Source organism: Alexandromys fortis, unplaced genomic scaffold (assembly GCF_014885135.2).
Source record: "Alexandromys fortis isolate MF-2015 unplaced genomic scaffold, M_Fortis_MF-2015_v1.1 scaffold_10, whole genome shotgun sequence".
In the NCBI taxonomy this organism is placed as follows: domain Eukaryota; kingdom Metazoa; phylum Chordata; class Mammalia; order Rodentia; family Cricetidae; genus Alexandromys; species Alexandromys fortis.
Genome location: NW_026067895.1, coordinates 18091315 through 18109745, shown reverse-complemented (window position 1 = coordinate 18109745; position 18431 = coordinate 18091315). Strand labels below are relative to the sequence as shown.

Below are 18431 nucleotides of genomic sequence, written 5' to 3'. Positions count from 1 at the left end.
GTGGCTTTCCCCCTGCAGGGAAGCTCAAAGCAAGCAGGGATTGGACTTCTTGCTCTCTCCCCTGAACCAATGGGGAGAAGGCTCTGGAATAGACTGCCTGCAGTCAACAGTCCATGACCAGTAGGTAACAACTACATTTTTAATTATTTTTTAAATGATTCTTTGATGTTGAATCCAGTATCTATGAAAACCTCAACGTTACCCCAGAGTTCTGGATTTTGATAGCTACTTAAACGCTCAATATGTTTGATGGAGAGGAGAAAGAGTTTGCTGTTAATTCAGAGGTGTTTAGTCCATGACATTTCCAGAGTGAGCAGCCTGTCTGCAATAGACACGAGCAGAAGCTCAGGCATAAAGTGGCCTGAGTGAGGCCAGAGGCGCATGGCTGATGAGAGCAGAGAGAAGGGCAAGTCTGCTCCACCCTGCAGCCACACCCCCTTTCCATCAGCTAGGGTGCAAGCTCAGCAGACAGAGCCTCACACGCTCTTGTGTCTGTTTTGCTTGGCAAAGAGTTGGATCATTATATTATTTGAAGGTAGCATACATTGTTATGAGCTTTGGCCGGGATATAGACGTTCTTCTCTGAGGAATCCCAGTGAGTTGATAAGCTAGAATCTTTATCTCTGAAACCCCAAATGTTAGGAAAAGCCTCTAGAGAAGCCAAGATTGGTTAGGTGGTGCCCACACCTGTCCACTCCTGTCTACTTGCTGTTTTGTTTTTAAACCTCAGTGTTTTTTTTTTAAATTTATTTTTTATTATGTGTACATGTGTGTCTGTGCATGTGTCACATATGTGTGAGGCCAGATTAAGGGAGCCAGATGTCCAGGATCTGGAGTTCCAGGCTGTGAGCTGCCCAGTTTGGGTGCTGAGACCTGAATTCCCGTCTTCTGAAAGAGCAGCAAGTGCTCTTAACCACAGAGTCCTCCAATCTTCCTTCCTTCCTTCCTTCCTTCCTTCCTTCCTTCCTTCCTTCCTTCCTTCCTTCTTCCTCCTCCCTTCTTCCTTCCCTCCCTCCCTCTTTCCTTTCTTCTGTTCTTCTACCCCCTACTTCTCCCAGTATTCCTCTCCCCCTCCTCCTTCTTTTCTCCCCCTCTTCTTCCTTTTCTCCTCCTCCTCCTCCTCCTCCTCCTCCTCCTCCTCCTCCTCCTCCTCCTCCTCTTCTTTTTCTTTTTGAGACAGGTTTCTTTGTGTAGCCTTGGTTGCCTTGAATCTCACTTTGTAGATGAGGCTGGCCTCTAACTCAGAGGTTTACCTGTTTCTGCATCCCAAGTACAGGCATTAAAGGCATGCACTACTACTGCTGGTCCTCCTATAGTCTCTCCACTCCCCTAATGATAGACAATTAAGTTGACCTCATTTCTTGGTTCTAGTGACCAGTGTTGCCTTTAGCATGGGAGGACAGAGGTTTCTTTTTACCGGGAAAAAAGAAAGAAAGAAAGAAAGATATATTAGGACCAGCAGTAGTTTGGAATTCCTCAGGAACTTGTGATACCAGTGCCTATCTGCCAAAAAGCAGTCATTTCCCTCACCTGATAGGAGGGGCATATGGCTACCCATGGCACCATCAGCGTATCAAAGCTCATGCTGGTCTCTAAAAACCATCACTATCACAGTTATCACCTGTTATAAATTTCAAAGTTCGTGCGAACATCCTTGCCTTTCTCATCCTTCTTCTACTCTAAACTCCTTCCACCTGACAGGCTTCCCTCCTGACAGCTACTCATCCTTCTTATAACCTGGCTATTGCCATTATTCTCTGCTCGACTCGTCTCACTGTACTCATCTGTCTGTCTGTCTGTCTGTCTATCTATCTATCTATCTATCTATCTATCTATCTATCTATCTACCTACCTACCTACCTCTAACTCTTGCCATCTGCTCTCTCTCTCTTATTCCCTTACTCTCTATTGCTTCCTTTACTATGTTATATCTTGATGTCTCCACTATTATTTCCTGTTCTCCCATTTCCATGGTGCTGGTCATGGGCAGTCTTTTCCCTTCTCTCTGTTTTCTAGATTCTTCTCTCACTTTCTCTTTTTCCCCAAAACACACTTTTTTTTTTATTTTTGAAAAAGAAGACCCTTAGTCCTTTCATCTTTTCTCTCAGAGTGCCATGGAGTGGGTAATGCATAATGAAGAGAAGTTTGCTTCCCCACAGTTAAGAAGCCAGGATGTAGGAGATGAGGGAGTGCCAATTGCTTTCCTGGTGGGTAATCTCAAGGTGGAAAAGCAAAGAGGATGAAAGAGCCAGAAAGAAGCAACTGCTCTCCTAGGGAGACCTGCTGCCATGGTAACAGTATTGGTCCATTCATGCTGGGTCATTGGCTCCTATGACTCAGCATCCTACCACCCACCAGATGCCCCATTCACTACATTGGCACATGGGGATCAAGTTTCTCACAGGAACTTCAGGGGATACATTTGAACCACAGCAAAAGAAATAATGCTGAGTTTATTTCTGTGTTAGTTAAATTTTTGTAATTATAACAAAATACCTGAGGCAACTAACATAAAAAGAGAAAAGATTTATCTTGGCTCACAGTGTTAGAGGTTTCTGTACTTGGTCACTTGGGCCTACAGCAAGCACATTACAATGGAGAGAACAGGGCAGAGGAAGCTCCTGTCACGTGGTGACCAGGACCTAAGGAATGAGACAGGAAGAGGCTAGTTCCTCCAAATCCCTTTCAGAGACATGCCATCAATGACCTAATTACTTTCATTTTATCCATTAGTACCATCAGCTGTCAACCAAGACTTTGGGACATGGACCTTCGGGAAAGACATTTAATCAAACTAAAGTACATGCTGATGAAGGAGACAGAGATGCCAAGCTGGTTCACTGCTACATTAACTGCTGAAGTTCATGCGGAAAATCACTTTAAACATTTTGATTTGTCAGCGAGGACAGAAGCAAGAATCTACTTTTAGTAGTGGGTCTTGGTGTGACCCAGAAAACACGTCGGGAAATTGTGTTATGACCTTTTGACCTATGGGTCTGTATATTCTGTAATTCTTCTCTTTTCAAGAGTAGTATATGGGCCAGAGTTTCCCAAAGGGTTTATTCTATGGGATGTATTAGATGGTCCTGTATAATCAGAGGTCGTATAGTCCCAGAGTATCCTTCTGTGGAGAGTCCAGAAAGCCAGTGGCGGCTCAGGCCAAGTTGCTGAATGCCTGAGAAAAAGAGGGACCGGTGATGACACCCCATTCAAAGACTGAGGCCTGAAAGGCACTTGGATCATTCCTGGTGGAAGTCAGTGTTCAAAGTTTCAAAAACAAGAGTCTTCATGTGAGTCTTTATGGAGTGTTCTTGGGAGAGGGCACTTTACAAACATTCAAGTGGTCACATAGGGTTCATCATGAGTACTCATGCCAGCTTCCCCACTTCTGCCATGTTACTGACATTCGGGTTAGGCCTTCTCCATCTTGTTTGCTTTCTCATTTGCCAGTGTCTCTGGAAACACTTCCACAGACAGAGGCAGACCTGTGCTTTACCAAGACTAGCAGATAGCCAAGATTAACGAACACAAGCATAAATAAGGAAAAGGCAAGGCCAGCACATTTCTCTTTCATCACAGATGAGAGCTGCTGAACACCTGGGTATGCACACGCTGCCCCAGAAGGCGGGTCCCAAGGGAGCCAGGGCTGCATAGAGTGCCCTAAACATGATTTGCCTCTAGATTGTTAGTGATCATGACAGGTCATGGAATGTCAGACTATTTTGGGCTCTGGAAAAAGCAAATATCCAAAGTTTGTGCCTTCTCGTTTCCAGATAATGATTTTGGTTACTAATTACACTAGTTCCTAGGTGCCAGGCATGATTCTGGAACATTTCACTCATTCACCCACTTCATCCTCCCATCACCATGGTGATCTGGTAACAGTATTGTTTCCAGTTCAGAACAGAAGAAACTAAAGCCTCTAGAGGCAGGGGGTCACTTTCCTCAGGGAGCCACAGCCTAGAAATGCAGGTAGGTGGCTATCAGAATGTGTGTCCATTCATTCAACATCCGCATTTCAAGTCTCCGCCAGGCCACGGAGTGTGCCCTTATCCTTGAAGGAAAGGAGCTTAGTGAATGAAGCAGAGAAAAATCTTTGCTCCTGGGGAATAGAAACTGCTCCCTACAGTGGCCTGTGGGTCATAGGGGTGAGGAGAGTGAGGCCAGATGCTGTGGTAAAGGTTTTCTTCTCCAGGTTGATTACCCTCTCTGTTGCAAATCTAAGACATCAATACTTTCTGACTCACAGCACAAAGCTGGTCCCTGAAAGGCTTGGCTTTCTTTCAACTCATTTGTACACAAATGGTGGTGATATCCGTTTTACTTTCTGGTTTCTATTTCTCTTCTGTGGGGCCAGCTGCAGAGAAACAGGAAAGGAAATCAGCTGCTGGTGATATATAAGGGTCTGTAGCTCTTCCTTAGGAGTCGGAGGACGAGATTGTCTGCAGCTGCCTGCAGCCGCTCTGAGCCCTTCAACACAGCTGAGAGGCACAGCAACCATGAGGTATGCCCTCCCTTTCTCTGCTGGTGAGGAGAATGCAGTCAGCCTTGATGACAGATGCAAATCCTAAGCAGCCAAGGTCCCAAGAGAGGCCAGTCCTGATTTTACCTTTCATACCTCTGTCTCTACAGCTGTCAATCTGTCATAGAGATGCCCTGTGGCTTCCTCCAGATCTGCTTATCTACCTGACATCAGAGAGGGTTGTTTGATTCTCACAGGGACTTCTTATAAAGATAGATCTGGGAGAATTGTTCTTGTGAATTCTCTCTCTCTCTCTCTCTCTCTCTCTCTCTCTCTCTCTCTCTCTCTCTCTCTCCCTCCCTCCCTCTCTCTGCACCGCCATTGCAAAATTAAATTGAGAGTATCTAATATGAATATTATATAACAGTGTTCTTTTTTTATTTCTTTATTGTTAAAGATGTACTTAGACTACTAACACTGCTTCCCCCTCTCCTGAATTTTACTTGTAATTGCTGGATTAATCTCAGAATGCAGAAGGGTTGCAAACTAAACAGAGCATAGGAAGGAAGGAGCTCCCCTCACTCATTGCCTCTCAGCTCTGTCTCCTGTCTGGTAGCACAGAGGTGCAGTACCATCAAACACAATCCTTGTCACTCTACGTGGCTTTCCAGCTATCAATTGTTCAAGTCAGAAACTGTAGTATTTCAATACATAGCTGGTTTACAGACAGCATGGAAAATGTAAGTGAGAATACACAACATTCCAGAGGCTTCTTTGCTGGGTTAGTTTGTTTCCTGCTCATTGCTTTTTCTGTCTCTGGGTAAGACTGAAGGGAATCTTAAAAGATGAAAAAATCTTTAAGAGTCACAATGGTACCCTGAGGGGGAAAAGGAGCTAAATGCCAGTAAGCCTCTCCTGCAGCCACACATCCTATCCTTGGTATAAACTATAAATCTGAGAGAATAAAATTCAAAGGGAAATTAAACAAGAATGTGAAAGTATTAGTAAGCTATCAAAATGAACCATCACCAATGTAAGAAGAAGAATCAGGGAAGGACATGGAGACTACATTTCATTCTGAAATAAAGGTTTGAGGCATTGCTAGCATATATAATACAATTATTAGATGAAATATCCCAATGATGGTAAAATGTGTGAAATTCAAGAATGATTGGAAATAAGATATAAGTAGTTCGAATGAGCAGATGCCCAAAGGGACTTTAATCTTATTACAGATCATCCGTGTTTATTGCAAACTAAGATTTTTTTTCCTTCATGAAACAAGGAAATGGAATCAACCTAGGTGTCCAACAATGATAAATAAATAATAAAGATGTGGTACATGCAATGGAATTTTATTCTGCCATTTAAAAAATAATTAAGGACTAGCCTCTCCTAGGGATGAGCTACGTACCTGGTTACTTAGTGTTCAGCCCCTAAACACATACACACAAACAGCCAAAGATGGACTTAGCAGATTGTATTTGTAGTTTTTTGCATATGTATCCAAAAATATGCAAAATGCTCCAAGAAAAAGAGGCTATTAATTTCAGAGTGGAGAGCACGGGAGTAGTTTGAGGGAGGAGACAAATGAAACTGGAGGAAAAGCAGGGAAAGAGGGAAGTGACACCGTTATATTTTAATTAGAATGTGTTTTTAAAGAACAAAATGAAATTATGCAATCCGAAGGAAAATGGACAGAACTAGAAAATATTAAGTAAGAAAATCCAGACTCAGAATGGCGAACACTGATTGTTCTAATCTGTGAATCTTAGCTTTACATGTGTGTAATTATATGAATGTGTGTAGATGTCAGGGAACTAGAAATGGAATCAGCATCAGAAGAAAACAGAAAAGAGACATTAAAAGAGAAGAGATCAGAGGGAGGGTACCAGAGCACACATCATATAAAAAAGAGGGGGAAGGAGGAGGTCACCAGAGCACATATGATATAAAAGAGAAGGGCATGGGGAGGGAGGCGCCAGGGTGCATGTGACATAAAGTGAAAGTGGGAACACTGCACATGAGAGAGGAATGAGGGCAACAAAACAGAGAGAGAAGAGGGCAGGGGAAGGGGCACCCAATGCAAAGTACAAGATGCAAAAAAAAAAAATTAAAAACAAAGATAGTAACTATCTCTTAATAATAAATATTTTACAGAGTAATCCAACAGCAGAAGAGAGCAAAAATGTTTAAATAAAAGACACAACTAATGTGATCAAATTTCAAGATGCTAGACTAGAAAGCACATTAAAGATATAATAAAAATTGGACTGGGGATGGAGAGACAGATTGGCTATTACAAACAAATACTGCCCTTCTAGAGGAGTAGAGTTCTGTTCCCTGAACCCGTATCAGATGACCCACAACTAACTGTAGTTCCAATTCCAGTGGATACAGTTTCCTCTGCTGGCCTCTGTGTACACCACATTTTCTTGCTCATACCCTTACATAGACATATACACATACTTTTTAAAAATCTTGTAGTTAATGAAAAGAAACAGATGAGTCCCACCATCCCTACTCTTTGCTTCCTGATTCCCTGAGGATTGAGGAAATTCAGTTAGATGCTTCTGCTGCCATGAAATCTGCCAATCCTTCTCTGTCAAGATGGTCAGAGAACCCCTTTAAATCATAAATCAAAATACATTTTTCTTCCTTAAAAATACTTAAAATTTAGAATAATGAGAAGTAGAAAGCAATTGGCTTTTAAAAGATAAATGAAGGAGCTAAAGTGGATTTGAACTTCTAAGATAACAAAAAATTTTAACTCAGCTCTGTGAATGTCAATAGAATACAAACATGTAGTTAAGATTTTCAAATTTCAATAGTAAATAAGAGATTAAGTATAAAGAAGTAATGATTTTTATTTTTTTTAAACTTAACTTTACATTCCAACCACAGTTCTCCCTCCCATCCTTCCTCCTGTGCTCTCTCACCTCCTTCCAGCCTTTCTCCCCATGCACTCCTCCCAATGGTAAAGATTTCCATGAAGAGTCAAAAACGTCTGGTACATTGAGACAGGGTAAGACCAAGCCCATCCCCCCCCCCTGCATTAAAGCTGGGCACAATAGGGAATGGGCTCCAACAAGCTAGCTCATGCACCAGGGATAGACCCTGGTCCTACTGCCAGAGGCCTTTCAGATAGTCCAAGTTTAACCACTGTCTCCCACAAATGGAGGGCCTAGTTTGGTCCCAGGGAGTCTCCACAGCTGTCAATCTAGAGTTTATGAGTTTCCACAAGCTTGATTTAGCTGTCTCTGTAGATTTCTCCATCATGATCTTGACTTCCCTTGCTCATATATTTCCTCATCCCTCTCTTTGATTGGATTCCTGGAGCTCAACCTGGGGCTTAGTTGTGGATCTAGTTCCATCAGTTACTGGATGAAGGCTCTATGATGGTATAGGCATATTCACCAGTCTGATTAGAGGTAAAGTCCAGTTCAGGCACCCTCTCCACTATCGCTTAGAGTATTAGCTGGAGTCATTCTTGTGGATTCTTGGGATGTTCCTTAGTACCAGGTTTCTCCCTTACCCCATAGTGGCTCTGTCTATCAAGATCTCTTTTTCATTGCTCTCCCATTCCAACCCTCTCTCCCCTCAACCCTCCCTCTTCCTCATGTTCTCATCTCCCATCCCCTACATTTTATCACACCCCACCCCAAGTTCAACCAGGATATCTCGTCTAATTTCCCTTCCCAGGGAAATCCACGTGTACCTATTAGGGTCTTTCTTAATACCTAATTTCTCTGGAACTGAGGATTGTACTCTTTTATCCTTTGCTTTATGTCACAAATGAACTTATGAGTGAGTACATACTGTGTTTCTCTTTCTGAGCCTGGGTTACCTCATTCAGGATGTCTTTTTATAGTTCTATTCACTTGCCTGTCTAGTTCCATTTTATGATGTCATTATTTTTAACACTTGAGTAATACTCCATTGTGTAAATGCACCACATTTTCTTTATCCATTCTTCAGTTGAGGGGTATCTAGGTTGTTTCCAGGCTCTGGCTATTACAAATAATGTTGCTATGAACTTTGTTGAGCAAGTATCCTTGTGGTATGATTGAGTATCTTATGCCCAGAAGTGGTATCACTGAGTCTTGAGGTAGACTGATTCCAATTTTCTGAGAAACTGGCATACTGATTTCCAAAGTAACTGTACAAGTTTACACTTCCACCAGCAATAGTAGAGTGTTCCTATCACTCCAAATCCTCTCCAACATAAGCTGTCCTCAGTATTTTTTATCTTAGCCATTCTGATAGGTATAAGACAGTATCTCAGAATCATTTTGATTTGTATTTCCCTGATGGCTAAAGATGTTGTGCAATATTTTTCTGCCATTTGAGATTCTTCTGCTGAGAATTCTGTTCAGTTCTGTACCCCATTGTTGTAAAGAGAGCCGCTTGTTTGTTCCCAACTGCTCAGCCCTGAAATAATCACACAGAAACTGTATTATTTAAATCACTGCTTGGCCCATTAGCTCTAATTTCTTATTGACTAACTCTTACATACTAATTCAACCCATTTCTATTAGTCTATGTTTTGCCACGAGACTGTGGCTTACCAGGTTAAGTTCCGGCATCTATCTCTGGTAGGGCTCCATGGCTTCTCTTTGACTCTACCTCCTTTCTCCCAGCATTCAGTTTAGTTTTCCCCACCTCACTCTGTTCTACCCTATCAGGCCAAGCCAGTTTCTTTATTCATTAGCCAATAAAAGCAACACATATACAGAAGGGCTTCCTATATCACCCCATTTTTAAAATTGAATTATTTTCTATTTTGATATCTAGTTTCTTGAGTTCTTTTTGTAGTTTGGAGATCAGCCCTCTGTTAGATGTGGAGTTGATGAAGATCTTTTCCCATTCTATGGGCTGGCCTACTGTCTTATTTACCATGTCTTTTGCCTTATAGAAGACTTTCAGTTTCAGTAAGTCCTATTTATTGACTTTTGCTCTCTGTGTCTGTGCTACTGATGTTTTGTTTAGGGAGTAGTCTCCTGTGTCAATGAGTTCAAGGCTACTTCCCACTTCTTCTATCAGGTTCAATGTAACTGGATTTTTGTTGAGGTTCTTGATCCATTTGGACTTGAGTTTTGTCCATGGCAATAGATATGGATGTATTTGCAATCTAATATATATTGACATCCAATTAGACCAGCATTATTTGTTAAAGATGCTTTCCTTTTTTCATTGTACTATATTTACTTCTTTGTCAGCAATCAGGTGCTCGTAGGTGTGTAGATTAATGTCAGGGTCTTTGATTCAATTCCATTATTCCACATGTCTGCTTTTATGCCAATACCAAGCTGTTTTTATTACTATAGCTCTATAGTAGAGTTTGAAGTCAGGAATGGTGATGCCTCTGGATGAACCATTCTTGTACAGGATTGTTGAAACTATTCTGGGTTTTCTGTTTTTCCATATGAAGTCGAGTACTGTTCTTTCAAGGTCTGTGAAGAATTGTGGTGTGATTTTGTAAGAAGAAATTCAGTTCCTATCTCTAAATACAAAGCTCCAGGAATAACACTGAAGCTGTACTGTGGTTCACAGACCCTCCAACACAAAGGCAGGAACTAGCTAATAGAAACAGTCTTTCTAGGAAACCCAAACACCATCTAGGACTGACTCACTTCCTTCTGTCAGGTTTTTTTCTGCCTAAAATTAGCAAACTCTTACTTCCTTATGCAGTAATTCAGACATATGACAAATATTGAAATAAAGGAAAGGAAAGCATGTGCCTTGATCAGGTTTGGATGAACTCTCTTTAGAAGGAAAGGAATATTCACTGAGATCCCACTCCTTGACAGGTGAATGTGTGGTGTCTCCCAAATGACTGTTTCTTTTTTTTTCTGTCCCACAGCACAACCATAGAGAAATCCTTGGAGAGCAGGCTCCAGCAGCTAAAATGCCATTTCACCTGGAACTTAATAACGAAAGATGAGTCCTTGGATGAGTTTGAGGACAGGGTGTTTAACAAGGACGAATTTCAGAACAGTGAGTGTAAAGCCACGATGTGCAACATCCAGGCCTATGTCAACCACCTCAGAGGCCAAAACGAGGCAGCGCTGAACTGTTTAGAGGATGCTGAACGTTTCATTCAGCAACAGCATCCTGACCAAGTAGAAACCAGAAGTCTGGTCACCTGGGGAAACTACGCTTGGGTTTACTATCACATGGGCCAACTCTCAAAAGCACAGGCTTATCTCGACAAGGTGAGAGGGGTCTGTGAGAAGTTATCCAGTCCCTATAGGATCGAGAGTCCTGAGCTTGACTGTGAGGAAGGGTGGGCCCGATTAAAGTGCACCCAGAACCGAAATGAGAGAGTGAAGGTGTGTTTTGAGAAGGCTCTGGAAAAGGACCCGAAGAACCCAGAATTCACCTCTGGATGGGCCATTGCATGCTACCGTCTGAACTACTGGCCAGCACGGCAGGACTCCATTGATTCTCTGAAGGGAGCTCTTAGACTTTCTCCCAACAACTCTTATCTTAAAGTCCTCTTGGCACTGAAGCTTGAGACGGTAGATGAAAACCAAGCATGTGAACTAGTGGAAGAAGCCATAAGGAAAGCCCCAGGTGCGACAGATGTGCTGCTCAGTGCAGCCAAGTTTTATTACAAGACACATGACGCAGACAGAGCTATAGAGCTGCTTACAAAGGCTTTAGAATACCTGCCAAACAATGCCTATGCACATTACCATATTGGGTGCTGCTACAGGTCAAAAGTGCTTGGAATGGTTCATACAAGAGTGACTGCATTCAATGGGAATCAAACAAGGTTTCAGGAACTAATACAACTGGCAATTAACCACTTAAGGAAAGCAGAGGAGATCAAGGAATTTCTCGAACATTCCTGTAGCTACCTTGCTGGACTTTATGCCATGGCAAACCAGTATAAAGAAGCCGATTATTACTTCCAGAAAGAACTCAAGAATGTTCTCACACCAAGCAACAAACAGTTGCTCCACCTACAGTACGGCAATTTCCAGTTGTTTCAAATGAAGTGTGAAGACGAGGCCATCCATCATTTTATGGAGGGTGTGAAAATAAGGCGGGAGACGAAGCCTAAAGGAAAGATGATAAACAAACTTCAAAGAATTGCCCTAAGGCGACTTTCTGAAAATGAATTTGATTCTGAGGCCTTGTACATCTTGGTGTTTCTTCGGGAGTTGAATGAAGAAGGCGAGCAAGCAGCTAAAGAAGCTGAGAGGGTGCTGGATGCTGAGAAGGCTGCTCCTTCAGCATCTTTGCATGAGGATGCGGATGAGTAGGGGTGACAGGGTGTCTGCAGTGTTACTGATGGTAAAAAAATGAAATCCTTACCAAGTTGCTATTCAATGTATTTAACAACTTCATGGACAGGAACCCTTCTATCAAATGTTAGCTACTGAATTGCTGGATCAGAGAGCTTTGAGAGAGGAACCAGTTGGAGCCATAGACACAAGAGCCTGGCAAACAGCCTAGATTCCTTTTTATTTCTTAGAGATAGTTCCCATGGTAGCAATTCTTTAATCACCCTCTTTGGATGCTTCTCTTGGGTTTGTTTCTGTAATTATTTAAAGCAGCCAAATTCCTCAAATGGGCGAGTTTTCCATTCTTGAGTTATTTTAGCGATTGCACAGCCTTGTTCTACATAGATAACAGTGCCCATCAAAAAACTCAGGAGCCAGGGGCAGTTGCTCAAAACCATAATCTCAGCACTTGGAAGCTGAGACAGAAGGATTACCATGAGTTTGAAGTCAGTCTGAGCATGACCTGGAAAGGGTGGTGGAGGGTGGTGAGAATTATCCATGTAACTATTTAATGATTATGTACATTATCTTGTTAGTTTGGATTGTATATGCCTGTATAGCCACTGTCAGCACACATTTCTAAAGCACGGAAGCTAGGGATTTTGTTTACTATATAATTTCAAAGCTCACAAAATAGTGCTCAATATTAGTTATGCTCAAAATAGAAACTGAATGGCGAGTTTCAGGTCTAAAAACAAACAAGAAACAGCAAAGGCTGACAGACAAAATCCTTCCTCCAATTTACCAGCCAGTCATCAATTTACAGTGTCCCATAAACATGAGTTTATTTGCAACATTAGCTCAGATGGCAACCTAATTGGAAAACTCAGAACAGAGAAAGTAAGAAGGGCCATATCTGTGCAAACCAATAGAGTCAGACGATTACATTGTCAGACTTGCGGGAGGAAGATGGGGAGACTTCTTCCCAACTCTGCTCTCCCTACGAGGGTGGAGCTACATGAAAATAAGGGGGGGTTCTGTCTACCATAGTGACAAGTGAAATAAATATTTATTTCAAACTTGAGTGGTAACTCCCGTGGAGACGAAGAGAATGTTGATTCATCCTTGACGATTATAAAGCCATGAAGAAACAGTTTATAGTCACTATTAGGAAGATGTCCCTGTCATATGAATACTTCCTTATTCAACAGTGCTATACTGAACCCGCATTAGAGATGCTAGGAGGACACTGGGTGGGAGAATAACTTGGTAACTGTGGCCTGGTGGTAGGAAATGGTAGGAGGGAGAATTCTTTCCTGCATTAGAAATGTTGCAAACCAAGGAATATAAAAACTTCTTTGAACTCTGAAAAATACTCAGGAACATCAGGAAACTGATGATGGGCATTTCCTCGGTAGATCTGGAATGGCCTAAACATTAAGGTTGATGTGCTGCAGCAGAGAGGCGATTGGCCCAACGTGAGGCTGACAACCGCCTCTGGGGTAGAAATGATTCTCTATTGGCATTAGTTTGCTTATAAGTATATATGAATATATTTCAGCAATCAAAATATATTAGATTAATAGTTGTTAAAACTGAACATTCTAACAGCTGTAACAATGTTCCCTGTTATTTTAACTCTTATAAGGCTTTGTATGCACTTAAGTTTATCAGTAGACAGCATTTGAATTTCTTTGTTAATAAATAACACACGATAGAACATTGAGCAGTGTTCTGGCTGAATAGAAATTTTACTGTACTCTCACTGTCTTAGACTTCAGTACTAATAATAAAGAGTGGCATCAATTATTTTGCAGCCTGAAGTGTCTGTTCTTTTTATATTTGATGTCTGATATCTGCACAGGGACACACTTGATCTTGACCTTTATCCTTGTTTCCCTTCCTGTTGCAGGGACAAAACACAGACTAAAACAACTTGAGGGTCTATATAGCTAACAAGTTACAGTCTATTGCTGAGGGAAGCCCAGACAGGAATTCAAGGCAAGAACCCAGTCAGAGACCCTGGATAGACTATAGGACATAGCTGGACCACATCTTCAGGAAATGGCATTCCTCTCCCTAAGGCTATACGAGGATGTGACAACTTATGAATCAGACATAAAACCTGTGATGCTGATATTTCTGGAGAGGGGAATGTGGGAAGGAACCCAGAAATGCCTGCACTCTTCCTCCATTTCTAGAGAGGAGCTAGGTCACATGACATTCCTAGGCCTCAGATACTTCTTCGAAGGAAAATAGCAGCATTCTGCCTGTACAACCTTGAACAGGCTGGAATGTGACTAAGGCTTCTGTGATGAAATGTAAACTTGTGTCTGTTAGCAAAGAAGCTGTAACAGTAAATGTGACCCTGGTAGTGCAGTTGGCACACGTGTGCCCTCCTGCCTTGGGTCCCTTGGCGTCCCATTTCACTCCTTCAGCATCAGTCAAGAGAGGTGATTTGGTCACTTTCTCACATCTTTTCTCATATATTCACCAAGGTAAGTGATAATCCCCAACAAAGCTGCCCTAAGTGCTAACAAGCAAGCCTGTAAAATGCTGGCACTCGACCTGCTCTTCATCTTGCTCCAACCCTACATAAGAACATTGTTTGACCACAAGCCTGCTTATGTATGTCTCTGGTCCCTGCTTGGGTTGGCACTCTGAGTGTCTTGGGTGTGTTTGTGTGAGTGAAGGAGCGAGAAAACGTCTGTCATCTCTAGCTTGCTTTCAAGTAATGACTTCCCGTGGTGAAAAGCCCCCTCTCAGCTTCTTCTTCTTGTCCCTTTTCTCTGACAGGGTCAGAGCCAGTTGACTGAGTCATGACTGCTTTCATTCCCCCCATCCCATCCCAGCTCCCTGACACTTCTCCCTTGCTGTGACAGACACCTGAGAGAAATCATGAAGGAGGGAGGGTGGATTTTGACTGATGGGCTCAGGTGTCAGCTGTGATTTGTTGGCTGTGTATTTTCTGGGATTGTGGCAGCAGAGAGACATGCTGAAGGGAACACTCATGTCGTGGAGTCCAGGAAGGCAGGAGTGAGGCGAAGGATGGCCTGAGACAAGGTAGCATCCCCAAGCACGTATTGTCCAGTGATCTACTTCATCCACAAGTTTCCACCACTTTCCACTGAGACCATCGTGTTAGGAAACACAGTGGTCAGAACTATCGGGAGCCTCCAAAGTGGGAGCCTTGCTTGAACATTCCATGTCCGAACCACATCAGTCCATGCCATGCCAGTAGACTCACACTATCTTCATCCAGTGAGCGCAGAAACCACAGGAGTGTTACAGTCCCATTGAGCCTTATTTTAGTTAGCATGGGTACCATCAGCTCGACACTAACCGGGGAATGGGGGTTCCAACTAAAGACTACATAACCTCGGCCCCCCCTTTCTCACAACATTACCCCATCACTTATCTCAGAGAAGGGACTTAGACTTAGCAAGTAAGAATTTTTTCTAATGATTTACAGTGTGGCTGACTCTTTGCTGATAATCTGCACTTTTGTAAAGGGGCAAGGAGGGGGCTACAGAGGAAACCTGACTGAGATTCTCAGGCTACAGGCAAAGGCAGTGGGTCTAACAGGAGAGCACTTAACCTCTTATGCAACTAGCAGTAGCAAGTTGCTAAGCAAAACAACCAACCAGAATCCCACAGCCATCTAAGTTCATGTCTGCTTCCTGGTACGTAGCTGCACTGTCAGAATTTGAACTCAGTTACTATTTCTGTATCTGTACTGACCTGCCCTTGGGGTCCTGACAGGAAACCTTTTCAGATGTAACTACTAAGAGCACCTCCTGAGCACATTCACTGTGTTCCCCTTTAAAAGGTGGGCCTTGCCCACCCTCATCTCTTTCTGTCTCTCCTTGTCTCTCCCTCTCTTTCTCTTCCTCTCTTTTCTCTCTGCTTCTCTGCCTGTCTCTGTCGTCCCTCTGTCTCTCTTTTCCTCTCTCTTCTGCTGTTCCTGTCTCCAGAGGTTAGTCATCCCCCTCCCTTTTTTCTCCCATTCCCTTTCCCCCAATAAAAAAAACTTCTCCTCATGAGCCCTGTTGCATGGTGTCTTACTCTCTCAGCCGCTTTTAAAACTACAACAATAAGTATCTGGTGGGACTCTGCTTTCATAAACACCATGTGTCAGCCTAGCTTTGCTTTGCGTTGCTTCAGGCTGGGAAACTGGCTGGCTCCCAAAGGTTTCAGAATTCAGTTTCTATTTCCTCTTCTGGCTGATTTTAAGTCAGTTTCACTTTCCAGTTTCCTCTTCTCTTACATAAACACAAATCCTTAGAAACAGGAGAGCGTCCGCTGGTTCTTTTCTCCCTTGACCGGCCCTTTATATAGTCCTCTCAGTGTCCCGCTGAGGCAGACTGAGATTTCTGAACCACTCAGCCCACACCCAGCTTTTCCCCAGCAGCAGAGAAGCAGGTCGTCATCATGAGGTCAGTGCAATCTCTGGTTCTCCACAGTAGATGATGTACGGCGCTGCTCTCTGCATGGGAGTTTCTGAAGTTGTCTGATTGCTGATAGATTCAACACACCTGAATTAGCATGGCTTTTGGAGGGCATGTGCAAGACCCTGCCATTTCTAAAGCTGCTCACTGGATGGCACTAATTCCTGAGCTAGGAGAGGGGCTATAAAATGTAGTTGGATTTACTCAAGGGACAAAATATGACTCAGTGCTAGTACTAATGCAATTGCTCTTGCTGAATTTTCCTCTTGATATTATTGAAAGAGACTGATCAAGTCACGGGAAGCTCCGTGTGTGTGTGTGTGTGTGTGTGTGTGTGTGTGTGTGGTCAAAGGAAGCCTTCCTTTTTTAGAAGGTAGTGTAGTAAATCCCGGTCTCTGGCCTCCATCTTTGAAAACCTGGCTTCTGTGCCCCTTGCATCTAGACCCTCCCTGAGAGGGTCAAGGTAGGCTGCCTGCCAAATTTTGACCACTCCCCAGAAAAGGTCAAGACCACTCCCCCAGGCTACTTAAACTACTCCCCAAAAATAAACACATGGTTTTTCCTTTTTCTCCCTGGTGGTCACATTATGGCTTTCCAGTTCTCCTCGGGGCCATCCAAGAGCACTGGAGCCCAATTAAACCAGAACATCTTTTAATTTGGTTTGTTTTGATTTGGCTTGATTGGGATTTTTTTGTCAGCAGAGAGATCGTGTTAGGAAATACTCTTAACAGGCAGTATGAGAGTTGGATTTAGTACTGCCAATTCAACTCAAGGTGCTGAAATGTTTGATCACTTCAGGATTGAGGCAGAAGAAATAATTCTTACAGATAAACAGGGTTTTTAATTTTGGGGTTTTTAAAATTCTTTTTTATATAAAACCAAGCCTCAATGTTTAAAGTTTTTTTTTTTCTGCTGTGAAATGCTGGTGGGCAGGAGAAAACAATTCTCCCTCAAAAATATAAACTGCTGAATTTCTAGTTACAGGAAGCAGAACAATGGTGCCTAGAGGTGATAGTGATAGAGTATGAAGTCCACACGGGCATCCTATGGGACCTCTGAAGTAACCTATAAGGGGTCTAGGTGGGTACATAGGCATTCACAATTGTTGAGACTCAGCAAGTGCATTAGACTGTAAGAAAAGAGAAATCATAGCAAATGTGATTTTCTTAAATGTAACTACACCTACTGAGGTTCTGCCATTGACAGAGCCTCAAAGAGAATTAAGAAAATGGTATCTTTCCTACCAAATACCTATCAGGGAAGGATTGTGGCATCACTGGCCCAGGGAAGGCAGATGCTACTAATTACTCTGAAGGAAAGAAAAAAAGACAGTCATCCCTGGCCTAACCCCAAGGGTTACAAATATTTAACAAAGTCAGAGTTGGAATTACAGTTCTAATTACTCGGGGTTAGTCCTAATTGGCCTGGGAGACGACTGGGATTAGTGGTGAGTATGACTGACCAGAAAGCCAAGATCTGCCCAGAACCTTAGTGGCTAGCCTGCACAAGGGGCTTTGCTGTGGTTTTGTGCTTGGGAATTTCCAGAGTCGCCAATCTAAGCAGGTCTGAGAACTTTAGACCACACTGATCAGAAGTCGACATCATTGAATTCTGTGAGGACAGAGGCAGCTTGAGCTGCTCTTCCTAGCAATGTTTAAAATCACAACATGGGGTAAAGAAAGGACCTAGAAAGGCACCTGGTACCTTCTGGGTAGACTTTGCAGGAGGCAAAGTCGCATGAAAAGCTCTTGTTCTATGTAGAGCTTTGGTAGCTGTGGTCTTTCAGTGTGTAGAGATTAAATGTGTATTTGTCCAACTTTCTCATAACCTGTCTCACAATGTGTGCATTGTGTCTGTGCCTCTGTATTGGTTACTTGGCTTGGTCCACTCTTCAGCAATAGAGATTTACCTCCCACCTTCGTGGGGCAATCAAGAGCGACAGAGTAGCGCTATCATGTTCTGGGATTCTCTTAGACAATTCTAACCAAAAACTCAAAGGGGGTTTCTCATGCCTGGTATTGGGATTTTGTTTGTCTATGGCTCTTGGTGAGGGGAGGAAATATTATGAGGCCAAATGGGAAATTTTTATTTAAACTATGTATGTATATATTGACTTATAAGTACTATAGGCATTTTAGTTAGATAGTTGATAGTATGATCCCTTATGAGTTTTTCAGATGTCCTTCTTATATTTTACCCCCGTTTCTCCCCTGTATTCTTTAAGATTCAGTAGAGTCTATATTCAAGGCTTCTTTATCTTGTCCCTCTTAAGCCTATGTAAGTCAGTTC

General features: G+C 42.7%; 3 protein-coding genes across 6 annotated transcripts in view; all 3 read left to right on the top strand.

Annotated features, from left to right (window-relative positions):
- The first annotated feature begins 2 nt into the window (after nt 1-2).
- Nucleotides 3-13490, top strand: Ifit2 (interferon induced protein with tetratricopeptide repeats 2). Of its 3 annotated transcripts, none has more exons than XM_050159665.1 (2): nt 3-124; nt 10326-13490. In XM_050159665.1, exons 1-2 carry the CDS (start codon nt 114-116, stop codon nt 11731-11733), a joined length of 1419 nt encoding a protein of 472 aa, XP_050015622.1. In that variant the 5' UTR covers nt 3-113; the 3' UTR covers nt 11734-13490. The 3 variants fall into 3 exon arrangements, with proteins under 3 accessions (XP_050015622.1, XP_050015639.1, XP_050015629.1); XM_050159682.1 differs by having other exon boundaries at nt 18-120; XM_050159672.1 differs by lacking the exon at nt 3-124 and adding an exon at nt 4312-4504.
- A 2493-nt stretch (nt 13491-15983) lies between these two features.
- LOC126511155 (interferon-induced protein with tetratricopeptide repeats 1-like) overlaps nt 15984-18431 on the top strand; it is an 83515-nt gene continuing 81067 nt past the window's right edge. The window contains exon 1 of the mRNA XM_050158160.1: nt 15984-16130. Within this exon, the coding sequence (XP_050014117.1) occupies nt 16126-16130 (5 nt within the window). The 5' untranslated portion in view covers nt 15984-16125. The remainder of the gene's footprint in view (nt 16131-18431) is intronic.
- Nucleotides 16007-18431, top strand: part of LOC126511154 (interferon-induced protein with tetratricopeptide repeats 1-like) — a 97521-nt gene continuing 95096 nt past the window's right edge. For both annotated transcript variants that reach the window (XM_050158120.1, XM_050158131.1), the window contains exon 1: nt 16007-16130. The gene's annotated coding sequence lies outside the window, so the exon portion shown is untranslated. The remainder of the gene's footprint in view (nt 16131-18431) is intronic.